Source organism: Mirounga leonina, unplaced genomic scaffold (genome assembly GCF_011800145.1).
Source record: "Mirounga leonina isolate KUSES-001 unplaced genomic scaffold, KU_Mleo_1.0 Mir_152, whole genome shotgun sequence".
Taxonomy (NCBI): Eukaryota; Metazoa; Chordata; class Mammalia; order Carnivora; family Phocidae; genus Mirounga; species Mirounga leonina.
In genome coordinates, this window is record NW_023270380.1 from 7,174,910 (window position 1) to 7,190,486 (window position 15,577).

The 15,577-nt window shown below is 39.6% G+C and overlaps 1 protein-coding gene and 1 pseudogene across 2 annotated transcripts in view; one reads left to right on the top strand and one right to left on the bottom strand.

Moving 5' to 3' along the window:
• MTR (5-methyltetrahydrofolate-homocysteine methyltransferase) overlaps window positions 1-15,577 on the top strand; it is a 100,706-nt gene that overhangs the window by 11,867 nt on the left and 73,262 nt on the right. The window contains exons 5-9 of one of the 2 annotated variants that reach the window (XM_035008527.1): window positions 1,005-1,097; window positions 2,496-2,602; window positions 4,073-4,132; window positions 4,893-4,987; window positions 14,899-14,999. In XM_035008527.1, coding sequence (XP_034864418.1) covers window positions 1,005-1,097; window positions 2,496-2,602; window positions 4,073-4,132; window positions 4,893-4,987; window positions 14,899-14,999 — 456 coding nt within the window. Of the gene's footprint in view, window positions 1-1,004; window positions 1,098-2,495; window positions 2,603-4,072; window positions 4,133-4,892; window positions 4,988-14,898; window positions 15,000-15,577 lie in introns of those variants that run through there. The other variant, XM_035008526.1, reaches the window with a different exon arrangement.
• On the bottom strand, window positions 9,183-9,303 carry LOC118013037 (annotated as a pseudogene).

Genomic DNA, 15,577 nt, shown 5'->3' on the forward strand with positions numbered 1-15,577 from the left:
CAATTTATGGGAACTCTGCCTCTGGGAGATAGTGTTTAAATCCACGGATGTGCATAGACTGTTACCCCAACAGAGTCGCGGGTCAGAGAATGTGAAACCAGCGAAAGCAGGGAAAGATAAGGACATTTTTCTTATACGCACATTATTGTTCAGCTTGGGGCAAGGTAACCTGTTCAAAGGCTGGGTTATCAACTCGTTGGTAATCTTCACCACTTAAGTTGTAAAGCGTAACCCAGGTTACTGAGTGGTTACCATCACCAAAGGTGATGAGCCGTGTACCCCCGGCTTCAGTTATGACATGTAGATGAACCTAACTTTTGAGGCTCTTTTAGAAGCACCTGGACTCTAGCCCGGAGGAAAGGTTATTAAAGAATTATTAAAAGAGTGCTTACAGTAAGATTTGACCAGCTTCATATTTTAATTTTAGGCTTTATAATTGTTAATCCTGATCTAATAGTCTCCCCCCCAGTGAAGGGCCTGCAGCCCAATACTGGAGAGCATTTCAAGTTGAACACTACTGTGAGGAGCTTTTGTAGAATCTGTGTTAGGTTCAGGACCTTCAAGATTCCTTAAGAGTAAGGGGAGGTAATTTATCCAAACATGGCTGTGGAGATAAAAAAGAGTTACTGAAACGCTTTGAAGCCCGACAGGCGAGAATTCAGAGTCTTTTGGATTGGCTTGGCAATCAGCTGTACACATCCCTGTATTTCATAATTTTCCCGGTGGGGTCCAGGATAGCTCCTATCCTCGGATACACATTTGCAGTCAAATCTGTGCATTGTCTCACTGAGTGTGATAAAGACTTTAAAGAGCCTCTTGTTGGTCCAGGAGAAGTCGTTTTCTTGTCAAATGAATTAAGAAAATAATCTGTGCTCTTGTATTTCCGAGTTGTGGATAAAGGATTATAGACCTATGTTCTAGGGGAAAATCTTATAGCCTATTGAGTCACAACAAAAAGGTCAAGCTCTTTAGAGATTTTTACATTTGTTTTTCTTTTCCCAAAGGAATTAAGAGGTTTGTGGCAGGAGCTCTGGGTCCAACTAATAAGACACTGTCTGTGTCCCCGTCTGTGGAGAGACCAGATTACAGGAACATTAGTGAGTATTGTAAATAATCTTTGACCTCCTGCAAGTACGTCTGTGTTTCAGTGATCTTAAAATCTGTAAAATGGGACCAATAATAGGCTCTTCCTCAGGGTTATTGTGACTTAATGGACATAAAGGGCTTATAATGGTCCCTGGAATGTAGTAAACATCTAAATAAAAAGATGTTGTTATTATTACTACTTTTATTATTTCAAATGTACATGGTATTGTGATCATGCTTCTTTATCACCTGAGGAAAGGAAACTAATCAAGAGAAAGCTTTAAACTGAGAAGTTGAGCAAATATGGACACTAGGCCTTGGTCTATTATGGGATAACCCACTGGGCCCCCATTTTATGTCAGAAATCACTCCAAACTATATAAACATACTAGCATTGTTGACATTATAAACTAACGTATAGAAACATACTTACATTGAGATTTCATGAAGAAAATCTAGATATCTAGATCAATTTCTTAAGCATCAAGACAATGAAATACAAAAAGAATTAAACTTAGCTGAATAGTACTGATACTTTGTATGGTGAAGAATTTTGTGTAGATGACAAGTTCAGGCAAGTATGGTTTGTAGGTTTTTGGTTATAGAACTTTCCATGTGGTGATATCATAGTTCTTCACTAGGGGTTGCTCATACTGGGCTTATGCGTGGTCGATGCCCTCTTTGATCCAGGCATGACCACGAGGGGCTAAGTTTTCCTTTCTCTTGTGCTATATACAGCAAGCATAAAGGTACTACTTGGGTTTTCCTATTGAATATCCAAGTCTTTGTCTTTTTTTCATTGGGAGGTAAATGGGGAGAGGGATGACCTCTCAAATGGAAATGGACAACTCAAGATGTTTCTAACAAAAATTGTACCCAGGAATGATTGAACACTTTGGTTTCAGACTGAAATTGCTCTTCAGGGCAGGTTTTCTTTCAGGCAGGAGTGAAGTCCACAGGACTGAAGCCTTTTACCACAGCCAGTGTGAGAGAATGTGACTAGACCTGCCATCTTTCCAAGTCAGGGTGATGTGTTTCTCTACTTATTCCTCGCACTCATCCCTTAACTGGACTGATTAAAACCATTCCTAGGAAGAATGATGTACCTTGAAGGTGTTGAAAATAAGGTGCAGGGCTCATTAAACCATGTACCTGCTCACTCACTCATTCTTGGCTCATACGTGGGATGTGGAGGTTGTGTGGTAAGTGTTTAGGAGTGACTGTGTTCAGTCTACAGGTTTCATTAACATCAATGCTCCATTTCTTTATTTGGTTTCTCACAAAAGGTGATGTCCTTAAATTAAGCATTAGAAACCAGCGATAGTTAGCTGACAGGTGCCAGGCCTGAACATAGCATGTCCTGATCATTGAGAGGATATTTATGACTGGATGCGATTTATTTTTTGCAGCATTTGATGAGCTCGTTGAAGCATACAAAGAGCAGGCCAAAGGGCTTCTGGATGGTGGGGTTGATATCTTACTCATTGAAACTATTTTTGATACTGCTAATGCCAAGGTGAGTTAAGGGAGATGAAAGGGACAGCTGGGGTGGGGGCTGTGATGAGTCCCCCAGTGGGGCGAGAAGCCATTGTCAAAGTTAAATAAAAGTCTTCTGTTCCATTCTATTTTTGAGCATTTCTAGTTGAGGCCAGTGGGATGAGAAAAACCTCAAAAGATTATCTTTTTAACTTTCAAAAGCATTTTTTTTTAATTATGAAAGTAAATACACATATAGCTATTAATTAGGTGCACATATGCAGATGTAGTAAATATATATACATGGTTCTAAATTTAAAATGTACATAAATGTGTGGAGTGAAAACTAAATATCCTTCCTTCTCCTATTCCCTGGGCATCAACGTCTTTCCTGGGTCAGCTATTACCGGCGTGGGGGTCCTGATAGAGATGCTACGCAGGTAGAGGAAAGTGTGACATTACATTCTTTCGATTATTGAGGGACAGGTTGTCCCCATGACGCGTCAAATTTAGTTTGGAGTGAGGAATGTGGTAGAGATCTAACTAGGTACTCTTTTTCTCTAAGGTTTACCTAGTTTTCTTAACACCATCTATTAAATATCCTACCATTTCCTAGTGATAGGAATCGTGTACCACCCTAAATTCAGAAGTGCATCTGGGTAGAATCTATTCCAGTCATCTGTCTGATGTCACACTCCTATCCTGCTATTTTCCGTACCATTGCGATTAAAATACCTCTTGAATAACTGGTAGGCTTTCATTAACTTCCCTCACCCTCGGTTTTTCCCCCAGAATTTTCCTGGTTATTCTTCCTCATTTACTTTTCCATAAGATCTTTAGGATCACCTTGGCTAGTTCTTAAAACAAAACAACAACAACAACTCATATTGTTGATTTAATACCTTTCTATGCGAAAGAAACCCACCATCCCCATGAAAGGAATACATTATAGACAGGTTGCATTCTGACTTCAGCAAATGATGAAAATGTGCACGTCTTGGAATCAGGAAGTACAGTGATCAAAAGAGGGAGAAGATGTTCCCTGGAACTTAATGCATCATGGACATGCACTGAGTTACTTAGCATTAGTACCTACACAGCCCATTCTGAGCTCACGCTAATTTGCACGGGGACAGCGTGTGCTGTTCATTTCTGTACCTCCCGTGTATCTGTGAGGATGTGGATGGTGGAGGCATTCTTATTCATCTATTTTTGATTTTGACTGGGAGAAGGAAGAAAGAGCATAGCTCTTGAGCTCCTCTTTGGAGAAAATATTAGTTTGTAGGTAAACTCTGAGCCAGCATCTGTTCTGTTTCGGTAGGTGCTGTGTTCTCCTCGAGAAAGGGGTATCAGTATCGTACCTTACAGAGAGGATGCGTGTCTGTCCCAGAGTGTGCAATGTTGATCACATCTAGAGAGGTTTTGGAAAAGGGAGCATTCTCATCAGCCAGTTAGACTGACCGGGGACACAGTCTCTCAGAAATAAAGATGTTCTTTTTCCCACTGACAGGCTGCCTTGTTTGCACTCCAAACACTTTTTGAAGAGGAGTATCGCCCCCGGCCTATCTTTGTAAGTTCTAAAATTTGCATGATGATTTTTGTCTTTTATTATTAATACTGTCAACTCGAGGGTAGGGTTTTTGTTTTCCTGGCATAGGAGAACTAGCTGCAGTATCTTTAAGGAACCACCCACTTCAGCTTCCTCTGTTCACCTTCCTCCTACTGGCAGCTGTAAACCAGTAGCTGTCTCAGCTCTGGAAATGCAAAGAAGGTGAACCCAGAAGTGGCTGGTGGAAGGCAGGCTATTCGAAAGAAGCCTGGCTGAATTGGTCCCCTGAAGTCAAAGGCTTCGGGACTCCCTCTGATAGGGGCCCCAGGAGAGGCGGGCTTGCTTGCTGACTGAAGTTCCCAGATTGGATGACACCAGCCTGCAAGTAGACAGACCCCCGGGAGAGTCCCAAGATTGCTTGGTGGGAAAAGACTAGAATCAAATCAAGGGGTGTTAGACGAACCAGGGGAAATAGCCAGGACAGCCTGAGGTCTCTGGTAAAGCCTTCTGCGATGGGACTGGATGTGTGAATTCTAAAGCTTTGTTGGTCATTGCTTTTGCCTCAGTGACTTTCCCTGTTTTCTGTGTTTATGGCTTCCTGACTCCTCCCCACAATCCCTTTGCCCGTGTCCTTTCTGACCATGATGAAAAGTGCTTTCTGTGGGAGAGTTCCACACTCCCCTTCCTCGTAAAAGAACAGTTTTCTGTTTTTATTTCATCTTTGTGTCCGTGTTCTTAATTTGAGCCTCTGTTGTTGACTGAGTTTACTTTGTTAATTCAGATTTCAGGAACAATTATTGATAAAAGTGGGCGAACTCTTTCAGGACAGACAGGAGAGGCATTTGTCATCAGTGTGTCTCACGCAGACCCGCTCTGGTAAGTGATCATTCTTTCCTTGACCCCATTCCTTTTAGAGGGATCTTTTCTCATGGCAACAAAAATCGCTCCTGCATATTTCCACTGAACCACCCGCATTCGATGTTGGATTTCTGGGAAGTACATTCAGACTTTTCTTAAGGGTGTCAGAAGCCCCCTGCCTGAATGAGTCAGTTTGAGGGGCTGGGCAAGTGCTCCTGCCCCTTGGATCAGGCACACGTTTGGCTGTTTGTAAGTGCGCCCCTCACAATTTAAGGCTGTGCTTGGTTCAGTCGTAATGCTGCAAAAACAGTGCTTACGTTCCTAGGGCAGGGCTTTGCAAAGTGTTTTATCTCCATGCTTATGGAGCAAACAGAAGCAGTCCAGCTTGGAATAAGGTGGGAATTCTAAAGCTCAGATTTTTATCTTTAAAATTAACCTGGCTTTGGGGCGCCTGGGTGGCACAGTCAGTTAAGTGTCCGACTCTTGGTTTCTGCTCAAGTCCTGATCTCAGGGTCCTGGAATCAAGCCCCGCGTCAGGCTCCACACTCAGCAGGGAGTCTGCTTGAGATTCTCGCTTTCCCTCCCGTTCATGCTCTCTCTTTAAAATAAATAAATCTTAAAAAAAAAATTCACTTGGCTTTTACATTCTATTTTTCTTGTCAGAAATGTTTTAAATTACATACCATGAATGAAACAGAACCTCCAAGAGTATACACTGTTGTCATCTGTGCCTTTTCCACACATGTACTGATCTTCCTGCCTGAAAGCTGTGCCTGCCTCCCCCACCCCCCCAACACACACACACACACACACACACGGAGTCATGCTCTGTCGGATCCTGGCTCCTTCCTTCCTGGAAGCTGTGCCTGTCCTTGCCCAACACACTCACACTCACTCACACACACACACACACACACACACACAGAGTCATACTCTGCCGGCTCCTTCCTTCCTGGAAGCTGTGCCTGTCCCCGCCCAGCACACACACACACACACACACACACCTTGTTAGCTTTTAAGAATCCTCTCCAGGGTCTTTTCCAGGGAACTCTCCCTCTCTGACTAGCCCAGGTTGATGTCCTCAGAGCACTCTGTTTACTTTATTATAGTCTTTGCCGTAAAAATAATAGTAATAGGCATTTATTGAGAGTTTGCTGATTTAAGTGGTTTATGTGACTGAGTTCTTTTAATTCCAGCAACAACACCTTGAGCTGGGCCCTGCTGTTCATGTCCTCATTTTGATGAGAAGGGGACAGAGATGCTCGGAGGTTGTGACTTGCCCAGCGTGCAGTCAGTAGTGGGTCTAGCATAGGGGCATGCTCACAGCCATGGGCTCTACCACTCTTTATCAGTTATTTGATACTGGTTTTTTTTCATGTTCTAATGTTTCTAATTTCATGACATGCCTTACAGTTGAGTTAGTGTGGTTGTGTGATTTCTTTTTTTTTTTTTTTTAAAGATTTTATTTATTTATTTGACAGAGAGAGACACAGCGAGAGAGGGAACACAAGCAGGGGGAGTGGGAGAGGGAGAAGCAGGCTTCCCGCCGAGCAGGGAGCCCCATGTGGGGCTCGATCCCAGGACCCTGGGATCATGACCTGAGCCGAAGGCAGATGCTTAACGACTGAGCCGCCCAGGTGCCCCAGTTGTGTGATTTCTTAAAAGCTGCTGTTAATTTAGAGTGCATTGTTATCCAGTTGACTGGGCCTGATAATTAAGAAAGTAACTGTATTGAACTGGACTGTGATTGACCCCTTAACAGCTTATGAGCTTTTCCAAAGCAATCTCTTCATCATCTTTATGTCTCTAGTGCTTAACAGAGTCCTTGGCATGTAGGATGGCTACAGTAAATGTTTAACAGGAAAACTGGGGATAGGAAAATGTAGGGGTCTCTGAGGACAAACCTTATCTAGTTTACTTTCGATTTTTTTTGTCTTTCCTCATATATTTTGAGCATTCCTCCTTTTATTCTCTTGCTCTCTTCCCCACCCCCTTTACTGAGTCTTAATTCGTGATCTGGTTGGAACCCCTAGATGTGTAGATGAAACCCCCTGCATTGCCCCAAGTATCATGTTGCTCTTTAGTCTGCTTGACTGTTCCCAGAGGACATCCTTAGAGGATGTTCTCCCACTCCCTGCCTCACCGGCGGGAATCCAAGGATGATATTTTAATGGAGTTTCAAAAATTTATATTTCTGTTCCTTAAGCAAACATGCAATGAATTCTAACTTTTGACCCACTCAGTGGTTTCATTTTTTTTTTTTATTATTGTTATCCTGTAATTCTTTATGTGTCTTCAACATTCATCTGTAGGCCATTCACAGAGAGAATATATTTGGTCTCTGATTTGTTAGGAATCTTACAGACCGAAGGGGCAGATAGGTGGATGGAAGGCAGCCCAGGAATTGGAGAATTGTATCAGGTCCTATTTATATTGTTCCAGGTTCAGAACTCTGAGTAGTGCCTACTGGTTTTCTTTCTAGTTCAGTACTAAGGGTCGATCTCAGTATAGAGGAGTCCTGTTAACAAATATATGATAATTTTAAAATAATGTGTATATGCACATTATTGTGTATATGTGTATATGTGTATAATGTGTATATGTAAACAGTATGTAACAAAGTGTGTAAGAAACTATCGCTTACTGATTTGTGATTCTCGCAAACTGTACATATGTTCACAAAGTACAATGGGACAGAGCTTTTATATTATTATTATTATTATTATTATTATTAATTCATTGAACATTAATTGAAATCCTACTCTGTGCCTTGGAATACAGGCAAATGTGAAATAGTCCACACTAGGAGAAATACATAAGTAAATTAAAATATAAAATATCAACTGCTGTACAGAAGTATGAACACAAATCTGGCCGGACAGAGGACGGATTAATGGTGTCCTTGCGAGATTCAAGGATGGCTTTGTCGAGAAGGTGACACTTGAGCTGGTTTTTGAAGCATGAGCCAGAGTTCGCTAGGCAGAGGCAGATGGATGTGTCAGAATGAGCAAAGAGCAGGAGAAGGACTGCATTTTTCTGAAACGTTTTCGTATTACTGATGTTACTTTCACTTGACCCTCACTGCTGTTTGGGCATTGTTTTCTCATGCCGCAAATGAGGACGTGAAGCCACCCTACTATTGAACCAGATGAGTTAGGATCAGACCGAAGTTTAGAAAAAGTCTAGGATCCTTTCTAATGATAATGTGATGATTTAAAAAAAATTTAGTTTATTACCTGGTGTTGAGTGTGGATGACAGTAGCACAAGATTAAAAAAAAAAAAAGAGTAAAAGCATTCCAAATGGAGACTGGTGCAACCGAACAGGTCTATTCAAGGCTTGTAACTTAGCTGTGCAGTCTTTTTTTTTTTCTTTAAATGGAGGTATAACTGCCTTAAAATATTATACTAGTTTCAGGTGTACAACATAGTGGCTTGACATTTGTGTATATTGCAAAATGATTGCTACAATAAATCTAGTTATCGTCTGTCCGCATACAAAGTTAACACTGTATTACTGACTATATTCCCCATGATGTACATGACATCCCAGTGACTTACTCTTTTGTAACTGCCATTTTGTGCTTCTTGATTTGCACCCATATTACCTCCACCCCCAAACTCCCTCCCCTCTGGCAGCTATCGGTCTGTTCTCTGTATCTGTGAGTCTGGGTTTCATTTTGTTTGTTTTGTTTTTTAAATTCTACGTGCAAGTCAAATCATGTGATGTTTGTCTCTCTCTGTCTGACTTATTTCACTTAGCATCATACCCTCATTGGCTATTGTAAGTAATGCTGCAATGAACATAGGGATACATGTATTTTTTTTGAATTAGTGTTTTTATTTTCTTTGGATAGATACCCAGTAGTGGAACTGCTGGGTCATATGGTATTTCTGTCTTTAATTTTTTGAGGAACCTTCCTGCTCTTTCCTATAGTGCCTGCACCAGTTTGCATTCCCACCAACAGTGCACAAGGGTTCCCTTTTCTCCACATCCTCCCCAGCATTTGTTGTTTCTTGTCGTTTTGATACCGGCCAATCTGACAGGTATCAGGTGATCTATCATTGGGGTTTGATTTGGATTTCCCTGATGATGAGTGATGTTGAGCATCTTTTCATGGGCCTGTTGAGTATCTTCTTTGGAAAAATATCTATTCAGATCTTCTGTCCATTTCTTAATTGGATTTTTTTGTTATGGAGTTGCATGAGTTCTTAATATATTTGGGATATCAGCCCCTTATCAGATAGATGATTTGCATGTCATCCCTGCGCAGGGGCCCTGCTGATCTTCTCTGTATCATTCTGTTTTTAGTACATGTGCTGCCAAAGCGAGCACCAGATGTATGATTTGCAGATATCTTCTCCTATTCTGTAGGCTGCCTTTTAGTTTTGTTGATTGTTTTCTTTACTGTGCAGAAGCTTTTTAGTTTGATGTGGTCTCAATTGTTTATTTTCGTTTTTGTTTCCCTTGTCTTTGGAATCAGATCCCCCCCCAAAAAACATTACTAAGATGGATATCAGGGAGCTTGCTGCCTATGTTTTCTCTCGGGAGTTTTATGGTTTCCGTTCTTACATTCAAGTCTTTACTCCATTTTGAGTTTGTTTCTGTGTCTGGTGTAAGACAGGGATCCAGTTTCACTCTTTTGCATGTGGCTGTCCAATTTTCCCAGCACCATTTATTGAAGAGACTGTCCTTTCCCCAGTGCATATTCTTGCCTCTCCTATTGTAAATTAATTGACTGTATATGCATGGATTTATTTCTGGGCTCTCTTTTCTTCCATTGACCTGTGTGTCTGTTTTTAGGCCAACACCATACTATTTTGATGACTATAGCTTTGTAGTATGGTCTGAAATCCAGGCATGTGATATCTCCAGTTTTCTTTTTTTTCTCAGAATTGTTTTGGCTTTGAGGGTCTTTTGTGGCTCCATATACATTTTAGAATTATTTGTTCTAGTTCTATGAAAAATGCATTGGAATTTTGATACGGATTGTGCTGTAGATTGCTGTAGAATCTGTACATTGCTTTGGGTACTATGGACATTTTCACAGGATTCTTTTATTCCATGAGAATGGTTATCTTTCCATTTCTTTGTGTCATCTTCAGTTTTTTTCATCAGTGTCTTACAGTTTTCAGTATACTGGTTTTTCACCTCTTGGTTAAATTTATTACTAGGTATTTTATTCTTTTTGATGCAATTGTATGGGATTGCATTCTTAATTTCTCTTTCTGATAGTTTGCTATTAGTGTATAGACATGCAATGGATTTTTTTTGTATATGAATTTTGTGTCCTGCAACTTTACTGAATTCATTTATTAGTTCTAGCAATTTTTTTTAGTGGAGTCTTTAGGGTTTTCTATATAGTTCATATTATCTGCAAATAGTGTGTTTTACTTCTTTCTAATTAGAATGCCTTTTATTTCTTTTGGCCTAGTTGCTGTGGCTAGAACTTCTGATACCGTGTTGAATAAAGTGGAGAGAGTGGGCATCCTTTTCTTTTCTGGTTTTAGAAGAAAAGCTTTAGCTTTTCACTGTTGAGTATGATGTTAGCTGTAGGTTTGCCATATATGGTTTTTATAATCTTGAGGTATGTTCCCTCTATACTCTCTTTGTTGAGAGTTTTTAACATAAGTGGATGTTGAATTTCGGCAGATGCTTTTTCTACATCTTTTGAGATGATCGTGTGGTTTTTAAGGTTTCATTCTGCTCACATATTGGCTGACTTGCAGATGTTGGACCATCGCTGCATCCCTGGAATAAATCCCACTTGATCATGGTATGATCCTTTTAATGTATTGTTGAATTTGGTTTGCTAATATTTTGTTGAGGATTTTTGCATCTGTGTTCATCAGGGATATTGGCCAGTAATTTTCTTTTTTGGGGCTGTCCTTGTCTGGTTTTGGTATCAGGGTAATACTGACCTCTTAAGGAGGTTTGGAAGCATTTCCTCCTCTTCAATTTTTTGAAAGAGTTTGAGAAGGATATGTATGACATTTTCTTTGAATGTTTTGGTAGAATTCACGAGTGAAGGCTTCTCTGGTCCTGGACTTTTGTTTTTTGGGAGGTTCTTGATTACTGCTTCAGGCTCCTTACTATTGAGATTTTCTATTTCTTTGTGATTCAGTCTTGGAAGGTTGTAAGTTTCTGGGAATTTCTCCACTTCTTGAAGTTTCAACTTGTTGGCATATAATTGTTCATAATAGTCTCTTATGATTCTTTTGTATTTCGGTGGTGTCGATTGTAAGTTCTCTGCTTTCATTTCTGATTTTATTTATTTGAGGGTTCTCCTTTTTTCTCAGTTTAGCTGAAGGTTTGTCAATTTTGTTTTATCTTTCAAAGAATCAGCTCTGAGTTTCATTGATCTTTTCTATTTGTCTTTTTAGTCTGTATTTTATTTTTTTATTATATATTTTTTTAAGATTTATTTGTTTTAGAGAGCGCACACATGCAGGGGGAGGGGCAGAGGGAGAGGGAGAGAGAGAAATAGAGAACCTCAAGCAGGCTCCAACTCCGGGCTGAATGCAGAGCCTGATGTGGGGCTTGATCTCACCACCCTGAGATCATGAACTGAGCCGAAATCAAGAGTTGGCTTCTTAACCGACTGAGCCACTCAGGTGCCCTGTCTATTTCATTTATTTTGACTCTGAACTTCATTATTCCCTTCCTTTTGCTAACTTTGGGCCTCATTTATTCTTATTCTAGTTCCTGTCGTGTAAAGTGAAATTGTTCATTTGAGATTTCTCTTGTTTCTTGAGGTTGACCTCTGTTGCTCTGAACTTTCCCCTTAGAGAGTCACTTTTGCTGCCTCCCATAGATTTTTTTTTTTTTAAAGATTTTATTTATTTATTTGAGAGAGAATGAGATAGAGAGAGAGCATGAGAGGGGGGAGGGTCAGAGGGAGAAGCAGACTCGCTGCTGAGCAGGGAGCCCAATGCGGGACTCGATCCTGGGACTCCAGGATCATGACCTGAGCCGAAGGGAGTCTGCTTAACTAACTGAGCCACCCAGGTGCCCCGCCTCCCATAGATTTTGATGTGTCGTATTTCTGTTTTCACTTGTCTCTAGGTATTTTTAAATTTCTCCTTTGATTTCTTCTATGACTCAGTAGTTGTTCAGTAACATGTTTAATCTCCACATATTTGTAGTTTTTCCAATTTTATTCCTGTAATTGATTTCTAGTTTTCTACCATTGTGGTTTGAAAAGATGCTTGGTATGATTTCTCTTTAATTTGAGACTTGTTTTGTGGCCTAACATGTGCTGTAGGGAATGTTCGGTGTACACTTGAGAAGAATGTGTATTCTGCTGCTTTTGGATAGAAGGTTCTGTATATCATTTAAGTTCGTTGGTCTAATGTGTCTTATTAAGGCCAGTGTTTCCTTATTGATTTTCTGTCTGGATGATCATGATTGATGGAAGTGGTGTACTAAAGTCCCCTGTTGGTGTGTTGCTGTCAGTTTCTCCCTTTAAGTCTGTTAATAATTGTTTATATGTTTTGTTGCTCCTACGTTAGGTGCATATATTTATCGTTGAATTTTAAGAATTTTTTATCTTTTGGTTACCACTTATTTTATCAAATATGTGTTTTGCAAATATTTTTTCCCAATCTGTGGCTTGTCTTCCCATGCTTTTAACAGCATGGTGTCTTTCACTGAGCAGAAGTTGTTGATATTAGTGAAGTCCAGCTTATCAGCTTTTTCATTCATTGATCCTCCTTTCAGTGTTTTATCTAAAAACTCATGGCCAAACTCATGGCCACCTAAGTCTTCTCCCGTGTTACCTTTTTTTTTCTTCCAAGTTTTTATTTAAATTCCAGTTAGTTAACATACAGTATAATATTAGTTTCAGGCTACGTTATCTTTTTATGTATCTTTATATCTTTAATAGTTCTGCAGTTTATATTTAGGTCTCTGATCCATTTTGAGTTAATTTTTGTGAAAGGTGTAAGGTCTGTCTCTCATCGAATTTTTTCACATGTGAATGTCCATTTGTTCCAGCACTGTTTGCTGAAAAGGAAGTCCTTTGTCCGTTGGCTCGCCTTTGCTCCTTTATCAAAGATCAGTTGACTGTGTGTGTTTCTTTCTCTGGACTCTCTGTTTCATTCCATTGATCTATTTGTCTCTTCTTTCACCAATATCGTTGATTACTTTAGCTTTTAGTGTCAGTCCTTCAACTTTGTTCTTTTCCTTCAATACTGTATTAGCTACTCTGAGTTGTTTGTCTGTCCATATACATGTTAGAGTCATTTTGTTGATAGCTACAAAATACGTGGCTAGAATTTTCACTGGGTTTGTGTGAATGAATATATGTATATGTGTATATATATGTAAAATTGAGAAGAGCTGGCATCTTAATAATACTGAGTCTTCCTGTTCATGTCCATGGAATATCTTTTCACCTACTTAGATTTGCTTTGATTTCTTTCTTCTGAGTCTTGTCATTTTGTAGTTTTCTTCATGTAGATCTTGTACATACTTTGTTAGAATTATACCCCACTATTTCATCTGTTTTGGTGCCGATGCAAATGGTATTGTGTTTTTAATTTCTAATTTCAATAGCTCATGGCTGGGATATAGGTAAACAATTGACTTTTGTATATTAACCTTGTGTTTTGCAACCTTGATATCAGTGCTTATTGATTCCAAGAAATTTTTAGTTGATTCTTTGGGATTTTCTACATCCTATCTGTGAATAAAGATGGTTTTATGTCTTCCTTTCCAATCTGTATACCTTGTATTTTCCTTCTCTTTTTGCATTAGCCAGGACTTCCAGTATAATGTCAAGTAGGAGTTGAAAATGGACATTCTCTGTTTTGTTCCCAATCTTAGGGGAAAAGCGTCTAGTTTTACATCAAATTATGATGTCAGCTATAGGTTTTTTTGTAGATGTTCTTTATCAAGTTGAGGAAGTTCCCCGCTATTCCTAGTTTGCTGAGAGTTTTTATCATGGGTGTTGTATTTGGTAAATAAACTTTTTATTTTGGGGTAATTTCTGATTTACAGAAAAGTTGCAAAGGTAGTAGAGAGAATTTCCATGTACTCTTCATCTAGTTTTCCCTAACGTTAGCGTCTTCCATAACTATGGTCCTTTTGTCAAAACTAAGAATAGTATTATTATTAACTAAATTCCACACTTTATTCAGATTTCAAGTTTTTCCACAATTGCCCTTTTTTTCTGCCTCAGGATCTAATCTAGTGTATCACATTGCAGTTAGGAATCATAGTAAAAGAAAACAATTGAAATAGTCTAGTAGCTTCCTAGTTAATTTTTGAATTCCTGAGGGCCCCAGGGGCCCCACTGAGAGTGGTATTGGAGGGGTTTCAGGCCCTCCACCATGAAAACTTCAGTTAGGGCAGCTCTGCTTGGATCTGTTTCATTTGAGACAGTAAGTTTCATATGCAAAATTAAACTTGGTTTTATAGATAAACCAATTTAATTTATAAGAGGACAAACTGTAAGGCCAAGGTCACCTTGCAAGTCAGTTACAGAGCAACGACTACTCAGTCTTGGTCTTCTGGACTCGCACAGTGGCTTCCATGTATCATTACTGTGCCTTCTCTTCTACCTCCATGATTTTCCTTTCTGTTTCTCATAAGTATTGCTTTCAGATCAGACGTGTGTTAGCACTGGTAGTTTGCTGGCATTTCTGTTTTCGGTATACCAGTAACCAAACTGTCAAATTCTTCAAGGAGCTACCATAGCAGGGTCCTTTAGCTGTAAGATCATCTGACATTGGAGACATGGACAGAAACATTCAGAGGGACTTCAGTGAAATGGCTTTGACTATATATGAATAAAGGTGCTAAAGCTAACATGGAGATTTATTATCTGCTTGGTTTTAAATATAGTCCTTACTTTATCGTAATGTTTTATATACATAAACACCTTGCATACAAGATGATGCTCCTGATACCTTCTTTTTGTTTTTACAGCATTGGATTAAACTGTGCTCTGGGTGCAGCTGAAATGAGACCTTTTATTGAAACAATTGGAAAATGTACAACAGCCTATGTACTCTGTTATCCCAATGCAGGTGTGTATTTCTAGGGAGTTGCACATGGGGAAATCCAAATACACACGACGGGGTAGGTAGGGTTAAAAGAGTTTGGCCAAAAGAATTTGTTTTGCAGGTCTTGGTACGTAGTTGAAATTCAGTGGCCATTTTCTAAATGAAGAGTATTTGGGTCTAGACCACCGCTTGCCTCTAGACCTGAAGGAACAATTTGACTCAGCCTGCAAGCTTCAGGATTGGACAGAACTTTGGGGGATGAAGTCTAGTTACAGAGCCTTGCTTTAGGTGACAGTGCTGGCCATGGGAACACAGCCAAAGAGATGAGTGCAAAGAAGAGGAGAGGGAGCCCTCCTCTCTGTTCTGTGTTAACAATCTTTGTCAGCTTTTTCCTTTCTAAAAGTTAGCACTTCTAGCTTACTATATATAGATATAGATACAGATATTTTTTACTGTTCTAAAACTATTCAATTAGAAATTAGTAACCCATTCTGCATTAACCAGATTTTCTGGTGAATGTTTTTGAGTATTTGCTTAGCTCCTTAGGGCTAACAATCATTTTCCAGCTTTCTTTCTCCAAATATGTATATCTTAATGCTCAC